A 17673-nucleotide genomic window follows, 5' to 3' on the forward strand; every position below is an offset into this window, starting at 1 on the left:
TTGACTTTAACAATGTTGTACTTATTTTCACACCGTGACGAAAACCTCACTGAAAGCATCCGCAGGAGAAAAAAGAATCTAAAATAGCAAAAAATGAATTTTGATCATTTTTATGTCACTATTTCTGAGAGGAAACGACGAACTAGGCAATGGAAATAAATCAGACGGGGAAGATAACACGAATGATTTACAGTAGTATTTTTCGCAACATCTGCTAGCAGTAACAGCAAGCGTCATTTGAATAAACACAGATAAATGACACCAGTGGTACACATCCCGGCTTAACTATCAGTATAGAAGCAGCTGTTTTTTAAAAGGTCTTTTCTGAAAATGACTGATCTAAACATCATGTTTCCGGTCACGTGTCAGTACATTTCCTGTGAGACCGAGAAGCAATAAACGATGGAAGTTTATGATTGGAAGTAGAAAAGACCAAAAGTGGATGTATCTCTCAAAGCTTCTTCAATTACTTAACACATAAATATACAAAACTTGATGTTCTATGTGGCCTTGACTGTAAACGTTTGAGTCCAGGTACCAGGACATTTGTTGTCCTAAGGTAGAGAGGGTGGAAGGGGGGGGGGGAGCTAAAATTTTGGTGCTTGCTTTTCCATCAAGTGTAGTGCGTATAGTGGAAAAGTGCCGATTTTTTACAATGGATGGGTAGGGCACATTCGCTACTTTTTCTATGGCCATGACATGAGGATTGAGTTGTGGATTAAACTTTCAGCTCTACCGATTCTTTTTTTTTTTTTTTTTGTTATAGAACTTTTTTATCTTTTATTTCATTCATTCCATCCTTTACGTGTTTTTTTTTCTTTTTTAAATTCTCGACTATTAGTATTGTTCCTCTCCGATAAGATCTTGATAGAGTTTATTTTTTCTTCAGGAAATCCCTTAAAGGAAAATATTAATACCAAACAAAATAGTACAGTGTGTTGATATCCAAAATGCTATCTACAGATATTTTGCTTCAATATTGAACAGATATTTACCGATCAGGGATTTAAAATTTGAATACAACATGATGGCAAAAGGTAACGAAAGTCATTACATCATCTTTCAAAGAAAAACTTGTTAATAATAATTCTTTTGTTTAAAATTAATGTTGAAAGACATAACTGTCCTGTCTTCTTAATGTGGTGTTGTAGGTGGCGGTGGGGGGTCACCATCCCCCGTAATACATTGATATTTATTCAAAAAATAATACAAAATTGTTTTCAAACCATCTTTTCTTTTGGTGCGTCCCCTCCAAAACTCCAAAGGTGAGTCCCGCAAAATATTTTTTTTTTCAAACCACAGCACCGCACACATGTATGAATTCATTTCATTTCAGAAAGCTTCAGGGGTGTGTAAGAGCCCCCGTATTGATCCCCAAAATAATGATCTTGAACCCTGAACCCATAACTATTTCAAGATCATGACCCATCTATGTACTGTTCGTGCCACACAAAAGTTAAATTGTCCAACAAATTTTAAAAAAAAAAAAAATTACACCATGCTAATCCAAAATGCGCTTTTAAAATCCATACTAGTTTGTAGCATACGAACAATGCTGAAACAAAAACTTAGCAAAACACTTTTTAAATGATATTGTAAGAAAGTAAGGAAAGCGGACAGAAAGAAAGCATCTCATTTTAAATGGATGAGTTGAGTTTATCTTTTTTTAACTCCTCAGTGACATTTCAAAGCTACAGCTGGGTTTTGAAACATGACACGCGCCCGACTCGAGTTTTTTTTTCCCCTGCACGCGATTGCGAATTTACAACGTTTAAACGAACGATTATGAGCGAATTATTTTTTTGTTTTCAGACACATAATTTGGAACAGATAACAAAGAGGGCATAGACATCGTACAATAGGATTACATCAAAGCATGACAGATGATATTACACAACTCAGTTGCTACACAAATTGAAACTTCACAGAGAAAATGGTAGAAATGCAAGCACTGTTTCGCAGTCCGGCTTCAGAATTACACTTCAAATTTTGAAACTTTTATTTATTAATTTGACTTTAATTTATAATTTTTACCCACTTTCTTTGCATCACTGATGAAAGGGTTAGGATGAAACAAAAAAAAAAATATTTCATCTATCCTTATTAATATGACATCCCTAATGAAAGAGTTATCACAAAACTTCAAAAAATGGCATTATGTAGTTAACAAAAAAAAAAAAAAAAAGTTTTGCAACTTTATCGATTTTTGCTATTAAATAATTGATGATCATAATACGCCGATCAAAAACCAGATTTTTTTTCTTTTTTTTTTTCTTTTTTATTTTAAATGAACTGATACATCACACTTGAGTTTAACTGGTAGCAAATATTTAATTTGAAAGGCAGAGTTGGACGTACTTTAGAAGGTAAGTCAAAAATTAATAATGCGTAATAATAGTTATATAAATCCATTATTTTTATTGTATACTTATTTATGCTATTCATTTTCAGAAAATATCATCTTTGCTTCGTTTATATGTAATCTCCCGATTATCTGCTATCTAATTATCCTGGTACCAGGAGAGAGCGAGAAAGGTAGAGTTTCGAGGCTAAACCCCTCAGAACTCTTAGTTTTCAGCTATAAGGCCAAACCCTAAATTGTATAATACATGAGTAAGGATTGTTGTGACCACTCTCTCGCTCTCTCTCTCTCTCTCTCTCTCTAGGAAAGCAGTCTATCTTGTTACGAACAAAAGACCCCTTTTTCCCAAGAAGAAAAGAAAATTCTGACTGCGCTAGTGTCCTACATATCGTCGCTTCAGAGCAACAGTAAGATATCTTAGTATTATTTCTGGGATTAGATATCTTACTGTTGCTCTGAGGCGCCGATATATATATACTTGTTAATTGTCTTTAAAAACTTGGAATCCAAAGTCTCAAAGTTTCCTTTGACAGCAGCTCCTCAAAATATTCTGGAATGCACAACGTTAAGTTCGAGGTCACACAAATGGATATTTGCCGAATGCAAATGGTTCGTGTCAATGAGCTGGGATGGAACTTCTAAGAAGAGTCAAATCGTCAAGTACCTCAAATACTTGTTAAACTGGGAGTGGTTGAAAAGACTGAAGAGCGAAATGTTTTAACCTCTTCACTCTCGTAGGGGCTCATAAAATAACTTTCAACTCTCACTTTTTTTTAAAGCGTCAGCAGACAAACAACTCAACTTTCGGCTAACTGTAACCTTATCTTCCGAGAGAAAAGCTACAACAACGCAAAATAATTATCTTGTTGAGCACGAAGTTTTAAACACTGTCAAACCAGGGGCGTCAAGATGGAAGGTCACGGGAAATACTCTGACCTTCCAAAAATTACCTTAATCGGTACATTTTATTGACAATTCGGCAAATTTTCACAGCATAGCATCTTCTAAAATAGTTACTAAATTTGCTTATTAGATGTAGGTAAACGTGCATACTCATATTCTATCATCCGATAAAATTCGGAATTTCATTCGGTAAATTGAAATATTTTATCACTCCCAAATATTTAACTTTTGGCACCCCTACGTCAAACACTTCGTTTCTTGGGTAAGATTCTTGGTTATAAATGCTCTCAGGATTTGAGACTTATAACCAGTGATGTTCCCATTAATTTTTCTGAACGTATACCCACAGTAATCCATTACGCAAAGTATGTGTATGTGATCCTTATATTATTTCTGTAGCCTGTTTTTGGTTTCTACGCGAGATTTTCCTCAATTCTTGATCGATTTCTTTGACTTACACCTTATTTTAAAGCTAATCGTGCAGGCTACTGACGAAAAATAGACCCACGGCCTAAAAATTGTTTTTTTTTCTGTCAAAAAACCGGTTTTAAAGAACCAGAATGAAGTTTTCGGTTAAATTTATAACTTTAACTTGCAGTGAGACCGATGGAGCTGAATAGCTTGATTTGCAGAGCGTTCGACTGGTAACCAGGAGAATGCGTGTTCGGGCCCACGTCCGAACAATCCTGCATCAAAAAATTAGATAAATACCGCGCATTACACGAACACTTAATATCAAAGAATAACAAATATGAGGGAGTAGAATAAATGATGGAAACGGTCCTTGCTGTTATGAAAACTTGATACAACGTTAAGCTAAATTGATTCTTAATTGTAAGGCTTTTTTTTTTTTATAAGCTTTGGCTCCGGTAAGAAAATGAAAGCATATTGTAAGCGAATATATAAGTATCAGGTTTAAGATTTCAGACTACAATGGAAATTGTAGTTTGATCAAAAACAAATAATAAATCGTATATTGAAGTATAGATTCTTCTAATGAATTTTTGACTCTTTGTACTAGTAAAAAAATTACAACCTAAATTTGAAGGGTAAACTATATTTTTTTTCTTCTTTTTGTAAAAAGCAAATAGCCTATCACATTTTTACTACATTCGAAAAGCTACGCTTAAAAAAGAACTAAGTTCAAAATATTTTGTATTTTAACCGTGCTGTTAAATGATGAACACGTGCTGCCATCTAAGCCATAACGGTTCAAACAGCCTGCGAAAACAAATTGTAAAAATTTTCAAAAATAAAAACACTTCTCGGCAAGAAAAAAAAATTAAAATTAATCTATGGTTTTTTTTTTTTTTTTTTTTTTTGGTAGAGCGTTCGGCTATAAACTGCCTGAACTTCGGGACAGTTCGGGCTGTCCAACATAATAGTAAATTTACATTACTATTACGCATTACATGTACTCATAACATACAACAGATAACACACGTAATAAAATAAATGCAGTGGGAATGCTATTTGGTGTCTCGGCTCCTTTATGCAGGCTACAGTTATCATTCAGATAAGTTGACTGCTAATCGAAGGGTGTTCTTCCCTTTTTTTAAAGCTTTGACTCCGTCCAGACCACTGAGCATAATGTAAGCATAAAAAAAAGTATTAGATATACCTCAAGGGAATCCTTTTTGTGCAGAAAAACATTTTCATGTATGCTGAGATGTAGATTTTTCTAATAGCAGTGTTCGAACTTTTGTACAAATGAAAAAATACTTCGCCAAATTAAAACTACGAGTTTCACCTAGTAAATCTTTAATTATTTATTCGAATACGATATAAAACATTAAAATTATTATCAACTTCATTAGTAAGAAATCATTTTCTATTCCTCTGCTTTGGGCTGGAAAAAAAAAAAAAAAAAAAAACATTTTGTCTACGCTCGAAAAATTACACTTAAAAAACGGCCTCAGTTCAACTGGTTTTGGTTTTGAATTTTAAGTGTTCGATTAAAAGAAAACCAAGTGCGGGCATTTAAGCCGTACAGGTTAAAGAAGTCTGCTATGGGAAATTGTTGAATATTCAAAAATAAAAACACTTATTTTTTCAATCGAATTTATTACTTCTCTAGAATTTTAGTTTCAATCGCTACGTGAGATCTTCCTTATTCTTTAATCAAATTCCGTGTTTTACGAATAATTTTAAATCGTATCATGCTGGCTAATGACAAAACATAGACGCATGATCTTATTATATTTTTTCGGCAAAAAGCTTTTTTACTGTGTTTTATTACGCATTCTTTCAATGAATAGCATTCGAAAAGGAAGGCGCAGTTGCTAGGTTTGTTGGAGCGTCTTACTGTTAATCAGAATGGCGCCAGTTCGAATCCATGCCAATAAATATCTCTTTAATGTTTCTTCTTTTTCCGTCAGATGCTCACATGGGCAGGACTGTATTTGCCACAACTTGTTTTTTCATATGCAAAATTACTGATTTTTCACGTGTCACTCAGCCACACTTTTAATGATATTTATATTTGCATTAAAAATACGTACAACTAAAAGTGGAGCGATGATTAAATTATCACAACGTTGTATTTAACGAGGTTTTGTTACTGATGTCTTCAAATTGCATGCTTTCTCTTGTGCGCTTACTTTTTTCCGTTTACTTTTTCGGTTTTTCTTCATAATATTCTTTCTTTGAAATTTTTAAAGAGCGAAATGCCTTATGAAACGATTCGAGGTACAGTGCGGAGTTCCGCACGGGTCGACTAGTCATATACATAGTATGTCATAATATGAAAATTTATGAAGCTTGAGGACATATGCTATATATCTAAAAAATGTTTCAGAGTATACGGCGTACATGGAGTATATACCTTATGGGAACACCACTGCTTAAAACTAACTTTCGTTTGCTTTCGGTATGTTAAAAGAACTTTTCCAAGTAAGGATAAGACGAGGTGAAAGTTAATTTCATGAATGAACAATATTGTTCGTTTTAAGCGGGTTTTTTCATTAAACGCGAGTTTTTTCCCCATACACTTAATATAATATACCAACCAAATGTTTATAATTTCCCCGTTAAATCCGGTCTCGTTACAAGCAAGTTCGACCGTAGCTGTTTAGTTAGTAGTTTTCTTAGTCTCTAAAATATTTACTCATCAAAATGGTGTTAAAAAAGACATGGTATTTTTTTAGAGTTGCACAAATCGCATATATATATATATATATATATATATATATATATATATATATATATATATATATATATATATATATATATATATATATATATATATATATATATATATATATAAGTATGCATCTGATTACTATTTGTTTTCATATAACACACTTATGTACCACTAACAAACTAGAATTTGCAATTTCAACATCAATTCAGTTTTAGAAAAGAAAAAAAAAAAACTCAGAGTTGTAGCGTAAAACTCAAAATAAAATTTAAAACCCAGGAATTTATAGAATGAGTAGGTTTGACCATAAGTTTGACAACAAAAGTCCTGTAATTGTTGTCAAAAATAAAGTTGAAAAATACGAAACTCAGCTGCAAGTCGTTTTACGTATTGTACAGGATATAATATTCTTCCAGACATGAAGGCTTAAATAAATGTGACGGACTTATTTCCAATGGAAATCAGCGAGTAACAGTTTTAGCTACACCTGTTCAAGCAGGAATGATCACTAATGTCACGTAATATCCCTAGTTCAATGACTCTATATGATGCTCACTTTACTTTGCCCAAATTATACACATCCGTACGAAAACAAGAGAAACGCCAATCTTTCAGTTATTCTCAAACCGACCTTTGCACCTTTTGGATCATCTGTTTTCTGCCAACATAAATGCTTTTTACTTTCAAGGGTCTTTCTTTTTTTATTATCCTCCACCTTATCACTTGGCTTTATCAGGCGCACAGCTGATTGTAATGTTTGCTCATTGTTTTTAGAACATGTTTTAAAGCACCTCAATTGAACATTATAGTTTAGCATACACGAATAAAAAAAGAAATAATCTTTCAACTTGTTTACATAACTTTATTAATGCAGAGGAAACCGTCGATTTGTAGGGTAGGAAGTTTTGCATTGTAAAAACAATTTTTTGGGATGGATGGCAAAGAACAACGGTACTAGTGTGGAAAATTAAACCAGTGATTTGCAATGTGGAAGTTTTGTATTTTAAGAACAATTTTTTGGGATGGATGGAAAAGAACAACGGAATTTGGATTGAAGAATTCAGAAACCGACGATTTGCAGGGTAGGAAGTTTTGCATTTTCAGAACAATTGTTAGGGATCCAAGAACAACGGAATTGGTATGGAAAAAGGTGAATTGCAATGCAGGAGTTTTTGCATTTAAAGAACAATTTTTTGATATAGATGGCCAAGAACGACAGAATTTGAATTGAATTATTTAGAAACCGACGATTTGCAGTGCAGGAAATTTTGTATTTTAAGAACAATTTTTTGGGATAGATGGCCAAGAAAAACGGGATTTGGATTGAAGAATAAGAAACCAACCATTTGCGGTGTAAGATGTTTTGCATTTTCAGAACAATTGTTTGGGACAGATGATTAAGAAATGGACTGGTATGGAAAATTTAGAAACCGACGATTTGCAGAGCGAGAAATTTTGCATTTTAAGAACAATTTTTTTGAGATAGATGATCAAGAACAAAGGAATTTGGATTGAAAATTACGAAACCGAAGATGTAGCAGATCATGCATTTCAAGAACAACTTATTGCGCCAAATGGTCAGCAGCAGCGGAATTTGTACGAATAAGTCAACTCTCTATTGTGAATATTTGCACTGGTCGAAAACTGTAAAGTGGGTGCTGACTGTTAAATATTCCATCTAATTTTGGGTCCTCATCAAGCTCACCTTGGAATAATCTACCCGAATCAACTTCCGAGTTATTTCGACTTCCGAGCAATTATTTTAAATGATGAACCCTAATATTGTTTTCATAACTAGTATTTTTTAAATAATTAATTAATATATATATTATTTACTTTACGCATTTATATTTTACAACTTTTATTTCAACTAATTTAAGTTGTGTAGTTCTTTAAGTAAGGTTTTCGAAATTCAATATGTAAATATGTATTTTAACTAATGTTTTTTTGTGCCACAAGAATTCCATTTCTCCATCATTTAACAATTCTATAAGAGCATCAACAATTTAGCCTCAAATTCGTTTGATATTCCAATATGAATTTTTTGCCATTATACGAGTTTCTAAGAATACATTCTACGAATTTGTTTTCATCTTTGTTAGAAAAATACAACACAAATTTAGAACACTGCATGTGTAGAATTAATGGATTGATAAACATAAAATCTGACATTCAGCAGAGATAATATATCTCACGTAGAAAATTTTCGGAACAAAAATAATATCATAAAGGACGTTACGTTAATCTAAAAACGTTGCTGATTTTATGAAATGCTATTTCATGACAGAGAACTCTCAAAGGGTATGTTTTAGAATTCTACCACCAACCGCTGACAACTGTTGTGAAATTCTTGAAAATAATAACTGCATATCAAATTATTTGAATTTCTAATAAAGCCATTAAACTTTTATGCCATTTCCATGCTTATCATTTTATTTCAGGATGGGGGAGGCAAGCGGCGGAAATTCAATGCAAGTTACACAAAAAAAAAAAAAAAAAATCAAACACAAACCATGCCCATAACATTAAATTCACTGTTAAAAAAGTTCCTGAAATTTTACGGTAAAAGTTACTGGCATCCATGTTACCAGTAACTATTACCGTAAAATCCTATTTTACTGTAATATTTTATGGTAGAATCAACGAGAGTTAAAAAACTCAAAATTCCAACTGCAGGTTCGATCTTGGGACCTTCGAAATGGCAGGCGGCTTTGCTGCCCACCATACGAGTTGGGACGCATCGAGTAAGGGAAATACGGTGTTGTATCAGTTGGCGCTGCAATCGTTTATTTTCTTCGGTACAATTTGCTGCAAATTTTTTCTGCACTGTAAACACTACATTTTACAGTAACATTTACCATAAAAGTTTCCAGAATTTTTAACAGTGTTCACAAAGCCGGGGGGGGGAGGCAATTGCCCACTCTTAACCCCTAAAAGACAGGTCCAGTAACTTCTGAATCCAATGAGAGTGAAAATATGCTACCTTTAAATGTATATAAGCTGAGATTTTGGATGTTAAAATTTGATCCCTCAGGAATATAATAGGAACGCAGTCTAAAATGGTTTGTCCAAGACGCGAATATTGTTTATTGCACATTTTAATTCCAATAAGTACAGCGTATGATAAAATTTGAAAAATAACTATTTCATTGCATCCGTTTTGTTTTTTAAATCAATAATTATTAAGTAAAAAATATCTCAAAATGGAAAATTTTTTTGATTCTAAGATGCTTTTTAAAACTCGTAAAATTATAATCCACAGTGAAAGATCTGTATTCAGCTATATATCATGAATAGCTGCCAAACGGCAAAAGCCATAAAAGAAGTATAATCGCATTTCAAGCGTGTCGTCTAAACGGCACAATAAATTTCATTCACAGCACATAATTAGTCAGTGATAATATACAATAATTTATAGATCAACTTATGGCTATCAGTCTTTTCGAAAATAACACACAGAATACTTTTTTTTTTTTTTTTTCAAAGCAGAAGCTGAAAGTTTTGCAATGATAGCCGCAACGAACGGTAGCTAATGGCGACCTTTAAAAGTCGTCTTGGTCGAGGCACAGCCGTCGAGGTTACAGTGACGCAAGAGGCGTAGGATAAAAAAGAAGTTATGACATGCCATGGCCTTCCAGAGGCCGGTGTGGGCTACATAGTGTGAAAACCTTGACGCGTCGTAGCGCGGAATATGAATACTTTTTCGGATTTTCGTCGCATTCTAGATTGTGAATGTTTTAAAGTTTGAATGTGAAATATGATTTATTTTGCTGCTGGCGATAAATAAATCTTTCACGCTTCTGAATTTAATAGCGTCATTACTTGAAGAATGTGGAATGTGAAAAAACAATTTTAAACTTTAAAGAATGGGGTAGATTTTCATACAAGTAAAAGTAAGTTATTCTGGCAACAACTATATTTTTTCTCTTTGAATTAGAACATTCAGATGCAAAAATCTGTTGGAAACATGAGTATTTTACAGTGACAAGACGTTGTTTAAAAATGAAATCAATCATCAAGTTTTAAAAGCAAAGTAGAATTGCCAAGACAAATATTATTAGTTCATAATAATTGTCCATGATTAGTTACAAATGGAATTAGTTCAGTTTGAAAAAACAGAAATGCATACTTATAAGGTGTAATCTCTCTTGTTCTATGAGGGTTTTTACCCCCCCCTCCCCCCCGGCCCTTCTTTCGAGTAGAATATTTTTTCACTACCTACATTCGGAATCCATTAAGCGTAACTAATGTACGTAAATATATGTGTGCAGAAAGAGTGTAGGTGACTCTATCCAACATTATGTTCCCTTCCAATCTCTTCGACATATTGATCTTTTAGTACGAAAAATATGTCCCCTTTATCCATATCACCAAAGTTAATGAGTCATGAGACCGAATTTTATTGGATTTTTCTAATGATGTTTTTTTTTTATGCGATCCAATAAAACCAGTGATATAGTTTTCCATCCCGGAAGGAAAATTTACGGATCTCCACAAATGCTCTCAGCCCAAAACATAACCTGAAAAATCATTTTTCGGTAGAAAAGTTGCATATTGGCTAAAGACTGCAAACAATTTGAGCAATTGGAAACCTGACTCCGTACACATTTCTAGCGCGTAATCCCGTGACCGTCAAGGTAATCCTCATACACATAATAAAAGTCATGGATCGAGTAACGCTCCTGACGTCATCAACAATGAAACTCGCGCCACGGCATGAACATTTAATAATATATTTTGGTGATGTTTAACATGTAGGGAAAAGCTTTACAGTGACAAGGCTGAACTGGATCCGGTCACTCAACTGTTTTACTGGTAAAACTGTCATTTTAGGGGAATGAAGAAACGAAAAAGTGGTCAACAATGAACGCTATCTACTGGAGTTTAGGGTTTATCCACTGGAGTTAGGGTTAACATTTCAACTATCAAAACATCATCAAACAGGCAACTGCTTCGTTCAAATGTAGAAGCAACTTTCATACGTTGACGAGCGATTTTCTAGTTCATAATAAGGCCAAAAAAAAAAGTATGCTATAAAAATACCAATAATTATTAAATAACAAATAACTTCCAGGCACGAATCAATTGAACTTGACCTTCAGTGTAAGTATCATTGAAGATTTCTGAAACCCGGTCACTCCAAAAACAATGTATCAAGATAATCTATATTTATCACAAGTTAGTTGTGAAGCATTAAAGCAACAAAGCATCACTCATCACGGAAGCTGTCAAATACAAGTATTTTAGCAAGGGATGCTTTCTTCAAGTCCAATGCCACCTAACCACTCTGAGAGAGCACCTCTGTAGAGAGAAACAAAAGTTTACCTGGTATTGTCACTAACAAGCCGGTAAAACGGAAAGAAAAGAAATGAAGAGATGGCGAAAGAGATATCGCTGTCTCACGCTGGTGGAATACGAAAGGAAGGATCGCTGAATGGAATCTTTTTGGTGTGAATGGGTGAAGTATTGAACATGCTCTTACCTTCTTGAGATGCTTGTTGACCCATTTGGTGAATGTCTTCTTCTGTATGGCATCTCTTTCATCTATAGAAGGAGAAAAAAATAAGGTTTAATGATTGAGCAACAAAATAAAACATTTGAGTCGTAACTGAAATGGCAAGGATAAAACTGTCATGGGGAGAAATAAATTGAGGAACTTTAACTCATCCCTGTTATGTCAAAAAAACTACATTCAGGCAAAGGACGAAGATTTGATTGATTTTGAACGATAGTTTCAGGGTAAAGAAACCACAATTCAGGTAGCGAGAAGCCAAGGGATGCAAGTGGCAAAATTAAAGATTTGGAGATAACCAGTAAAAATGGTAGGTGAACCCCTCCTCTACCTTGGGGCAAGAGATGGCACTAGTAGCCCTGGTAGGTGCTGCTGTATAGCATGGTTTAGAAAAAAATTTCAATGAAAGGATTAGGATCTGATCTTTAAACGCGTTTTACTCGAAACTTAAAATAGTCCACTTGCATCCCTTTGCTTCTCACTGCCTCAATTGTGAGTTTGAATCTTTTACCCACGGTTGAAAATTTAATATATGATCATGAGCACGTGTGTAGTGGAGTCGGAAAGAAGTTCCAGTACATCTTTACCAGGCGTTCCGGAATAATATTTCTTTTTTATTATATTTTTTAAGCGTTTGAAAATTCTAATTCATACCCAAAACAGACTGAGTTGATTTTGAAGCAGTAAGTTGCCGCCTCTAAGCCGGGCTAAGGCAGAACTACATGCAGTACACCGGAAGCCCAGTTATCCTATTAAGAGGTTGCCATTTCGTCCTTTTCTGAGTTGAACCGCACCATCATATCTGCTGACTACATTTGGTGAGATAAATTTACATTATCCGTCAGCTTGTTGGCACTCTCAGCTTCAATGAGATCTGCCTTCAGTTTTGTTATTCCCTGTTCAAGACTGATGAGTCCATAAGGACATACAAGTGCAATCAGACGGGTCCCAAAAAAGATTCCAACGCATGCGCATGGCAGTTTTTCTAATCTGCGCAGTTCTCTTTTTCTCACCAGATTTTATTTACTTCTTCCTCACAAGATTTTATTTACCAACAGATAATGCTACCTTAAGGCAAAACAGTTTCTAATTTGGTGTTTGGACCACAGAAAATCAATGTTGAAGAAATCTTGTTGGTTTTGTCTGGACTTTTTATTGATGTAAATGTGTATACTTAATCGTATATTTTAGAAAACTTGCTGTCTCTTTAGAACGAACGAATGTTATATTAAAGTTAAAAACTAAACTACGAGCAAAATAGTTTTACATATGCAAAGGTGGATATTTGCTAAGGCACTAACAAATGGTAATATAAAAACAAGTTCTGCTAACCAGTTAATTTTGTTAACTGAGTTTGGAAATAAGAAAACACATCAAGGAAAACCGCAAACAATCCGTCTGATCTTTCAAAATAGTATTTAGCAGCCAAAGCAACTTGAAACATGTTTGAAATAAAAATAATTTGATTCATAATTCTGAAGAAAATATTTTCTATTTTATTTTCAAGTGTGAAGTAAACTCATTAGGTGAAGGGGAAAATTCCGCGAAATATTTTTGGCAGCGCAACAACGGAAATATTTTCAATATGCGTTTATTACAAAATCATGAATAACTAAATACAATAACACAAGCTTCAAAACATCATTTGTTCAGGTATTTGAATGTTAGCAAAAACGAAGAAAGGTTTTTCTGAAATATTTAAATAATACCATGCAAGGGCGCCCATATACAAAATTGTAAGGGGGGGGGGAACTCAGATATTTTTACCATGGGTTAGGAGGGTATTTTCTCCATGGAAACCGATTCAAGGACAGATTAGAGTCATTAAAACATTTCATTTTTATTAACTTATTCATTAATGGCTGGAGAATAAATGTTTTTACATTTTTGCAAAGAAAAAAGTACCAAAAACAAGGAAATTCTAATTTCAAAGGGGGGCTCGAGCCCACCCTTGTCCCCCCATATGGGCGCCCTTGATACCATGGCCTGTTTTAAAATGTTTGACGCTTTAAATAAAACTTGGCAGTTTTAAAAACATTCTGAGCTTATGTTTTTATATTTCAAAAAAGAAAAACGGAAAATAATAGTAATGAAATTCAAACACTATAAAGTAAATAAGAGATTACAATATAAAAATTCAAAATTCAGTACTAAAGAAAACGAGATTGGAATAAATAAATTAATAAAATATCGTACATTCTCCATAAGATAAGAAAATAAACTTCAGTAAAATTTTAATGTAATGATCTCGATTTTAAACTTGTTATTACAATGGGGTTGTTTCCTTCAGTCGAAAGTAGTACTTTTAGTCACTGAAACTGATAGAATAAGCAAAATAATAATAATAATAATAACATGGACCCAGAAAATTCTTTCATTTTCCCAACAGTTATTTTTTGATTAATTTTTAAAATGTCCGATTTTTCAAACAAGGCGTGGTCTAGATGACGTCACAAATGATGCTTTTTGGGTAGGCTTGCCAGATTTCTGAAATGTCCAACCGGGGCACCGGAATACTCCCCCCCCCCCGTCGCGGATATTCAAAAGGAAACCGGGGGGTGATAGTGGACTCAAGTAAAATTTTCTGAAGACAGAGTGAAATTTTCAAAAACTATGAAGAGCTCGGACCCCCCCCCCCCTCCCCGTAAAAAATTTTGCAACATGCAAACAGAAATTATTAAAAAGAAACATTTTAAAAGTTTTTTTTTTTTTTAAACAATTTTCCAGCTTTAAAATGTGTTGTCAGCCCAAAATATTTTGAAATTTCGGATCACATAACCCTTTAAGGGAACACACCCCTGGCTGGTTCTTGGCGTATTTTAGAGGGTAGTTCATTCTCAATGCTATGAATAAATAGTAATTATGAGCCTAAACCGGGGGTAATAATAAATGACGCGAGCAGATAAATTTAAACATTTTATTTTTTGCATGTTAATTTTTATTAGTTGCTTTAGTAAGAAGAAATACAGTCGAATCCCGCTACAACGCGACCCGACTTACGCGAAATGGCTATAACACGAATTTTTCGATTTTATAGCTAACGCGAATTCCTCGTTCACAGCACGAATTATTTTTGAAGGAAGTATCGGCTTCGTTATTGGCTACTAAATACTGATTTCGGGAACATTATTACATACGCTTAGCATTACTAACAGCGACACCACACCAAACTATTCTACACATCGCGTTGTTACTGAAACAAATAACTACTCAGTATCTTTCGTTTGTCTTTTTTTTTCATTCTAAATATTAAAGTTGATGAAATATAATGGCATCTTAGTGCGCTGTTTCATCTAAAGTTCGTGAGGATGGGAGGAAAAACAAAGTTTCTGACAATACCATACATACAATTAAAAAGTTGAAACATAAATATATTCGTAAAAGTTTAGAACTTAGTTTTTTGAAGCTGGCAGAGTAATGTCTAAGCAAAGTTAATGTTATGAAAATGGAAGCTGATCTTGTATTGTGGTTTAAAGATAATAGGAAGATGGGCTGTTACCATAAATGGAAACGTTTTAAAGAAAAGCTAAAGCAACAGTATTTTAAAATGTAGTAGAAAACAATCTGATAATGGAGCATAAATCATCATCATCTTCAGTTTTTACTCATAAATATTATTACTAATCCACCGTGTGCAGTACTGTTGTAGTGTAGCATTTTATTATTACTACATACTGTGCGTACCGTGTTGTGTCATTAAGTGTTTGATCATTCATTTTGTGCCCCTAAAGTATTTCATGTTGAATAAAACAGCTTTTTTTTATTTTTCAAAGTAAGAAACTAATTTATAGCTGAGTAATGCTTTATAAGTGTTTAAAAGAATTTGGTCTGCTTCTAAAAAAATGTATACCTAAATTTTTCCACAACACGAAATTTCGACTTACGCGAGGAGTCTTGGAACGCATCCCTCGCGTAAGTCGGGACTCGACTGTACTTTGAATGAGGAATAAAAACTTGAACAATATTTACATGTATTTTTCACTCGCTAGGACTTTTTTTGAAATGTCTTTTTTGGTTTTAATGTTGTTGTAAAAATCCTCACAAGCTGATTTCGATATTAATTTTATGAGTCCATGTTTCAAATGACAAAGTAATTATCCAAAATAATCCTTCACAGTTAATATTTTTTTAGACTTTTTTGGTCATTTAATCAAATTTATCTTTTTTCGGGACCTGAAATAAACCGGTCGGGACACTGGGATTTTCCCTGAAAACCGGGACTGTCCCAGACAAACCTGGACGTCTGGCAAGCCTATTTTCGGCGCATCTTTGTACCGCGTTTCCACGTTATGATAATGAAGAAGCGAATTAAAATTGCACTCTACGCTTCCTATCAACCATATCGTTGCCAATACACGTGAGTAAAGATGCGAATTAAATATTTTGCTCTGAGAATGGCAACACTGAATGGCATTTCATCATTTGTGATGTCATCAGCAAGAAATGTAAACAATGAAAGCGCACCGTTTTAAGTATTTTTTTAAAATTATTAAACTTAAACAAATTATTCAAAAAATGCTTAGATCCTCTGTTTTTAAGCATGTTCTTTCAGAATAAAAAACTTTTAAAACTTTGGAAACGACCGCATTAAACTCCATCCTCCAAAAAAGCCAGCTAATAGCATTGACTATAAAGTAATAACTGTAATTCCCCTTTACATTTTACAGTGTGCTATTTAATTTTTTATGAGAAATATTACTACACCATACTACCATACTAAAAGCTGTTAAACGAAAAAGCCAGCAATATATATATTTTTTAAAATTTCTATAAACTTTTAAGCAGCTTTTAATAGCTACATTTTTTCATAACATTTTTACTATTAGTCAAGGTCCATACATTTTCATTAACACTAATACACTAAGAATCATGATAACAAAACCACAAGATATTTTATTCACTAAAAGTATCTCAATCTTACTTATTTTCCAAGTAATTATTTTTTTCGCAGCAATATTTTAGCTTCATGGATTGTCCGTAGAGAATTTCGAATCTTAGCAAGCTTTGGATTTTGTTTTATTAGAAACAATTCGTTAAGCTGTTTAATAAACTTGGAATATTTTACATCTTGTGCAGATTTTTACGAATTTTTAAATCGAACAAAAATTGAAATGATATCGAAACTCATTTGAACAGGCAACAGCAATTTTAAAACTATAAAATTAAAATTTTGAACATTTAAGTTTCTAACCCTCCTCCTCCATGTGAATCTTAGAGTTTAAAAATATAATACTATATTTTGTGATATAAGGCAGCGAACACAGATAGAATGCCCGGGATTGATCTTCTTTGTGATTTTTTTTTTCTTACGCTGCTTCAAACGTTTCATACAGGCAAACATATGCATATATAACATACACACACACACACACACACATATATATATATATATATATATATATATATATATATATATATATATATATATATATATATATACACATAAGAAAAGAACAAGATAAGCTTACGAATTTTCAAAAATATATACAAAAAACAGTAAGATACAATAAGAAAAAAGAGCATTTAAGGAGAGGATCAATCGAAGTATTTTCAAATATAAATGTTTGAGTAAGTAGTCATATTTTTTTTTTTTGCAACAAAACTCAATGGTTTCTATTTTTAGTATGCGTCACCTATTTTTAGGACTGGTCTTTGTATTTTTATGATTGGTTCTTGAAAAGGCAATCCGAATGACTTATTTTGATGAACAGATTTTAAATATTTTCTTACTCTGACAGAGAAAAATATGTCAAATTC

The 17673-nt window shown here is 33.3% G+C and overlaps 1 protein-coding gene across 1 annotated transcript in view; it reads right to left on the reverse strand.

Annotated features, from left to right (window-relative positions):
- Positions 1-17673, reverse strand: part of LOC129216046 (dystonin-like) — a 446756-nt gene that overhangs the window by 246551 nt on the left and 182532 nt on the right. The window contains exon 2 of the mRNA XM_054850190.1: positions 11887-11948. Coding sequence (XP_054706165.1) covers positions 11887-11948 — 62 coding nt within the window. The remainder of the gene's footprint in view (positions 1-11886; positions 11949-17673) is intronic.

Source organism: Uloborus diversus, chromosome 2 (genome assembly GCF_026930045.1).
Source record: "Uloborus diversus isolate 005 chromosome 2, Udiv.v.3.1, whole genome shotgun sequence".
Lineage (NCBI taxonomy): Eukaryota > Metazoa > Arthropoda > Arachnida > Araneae > Uloboridae > Uloborus > Uloborus diversus.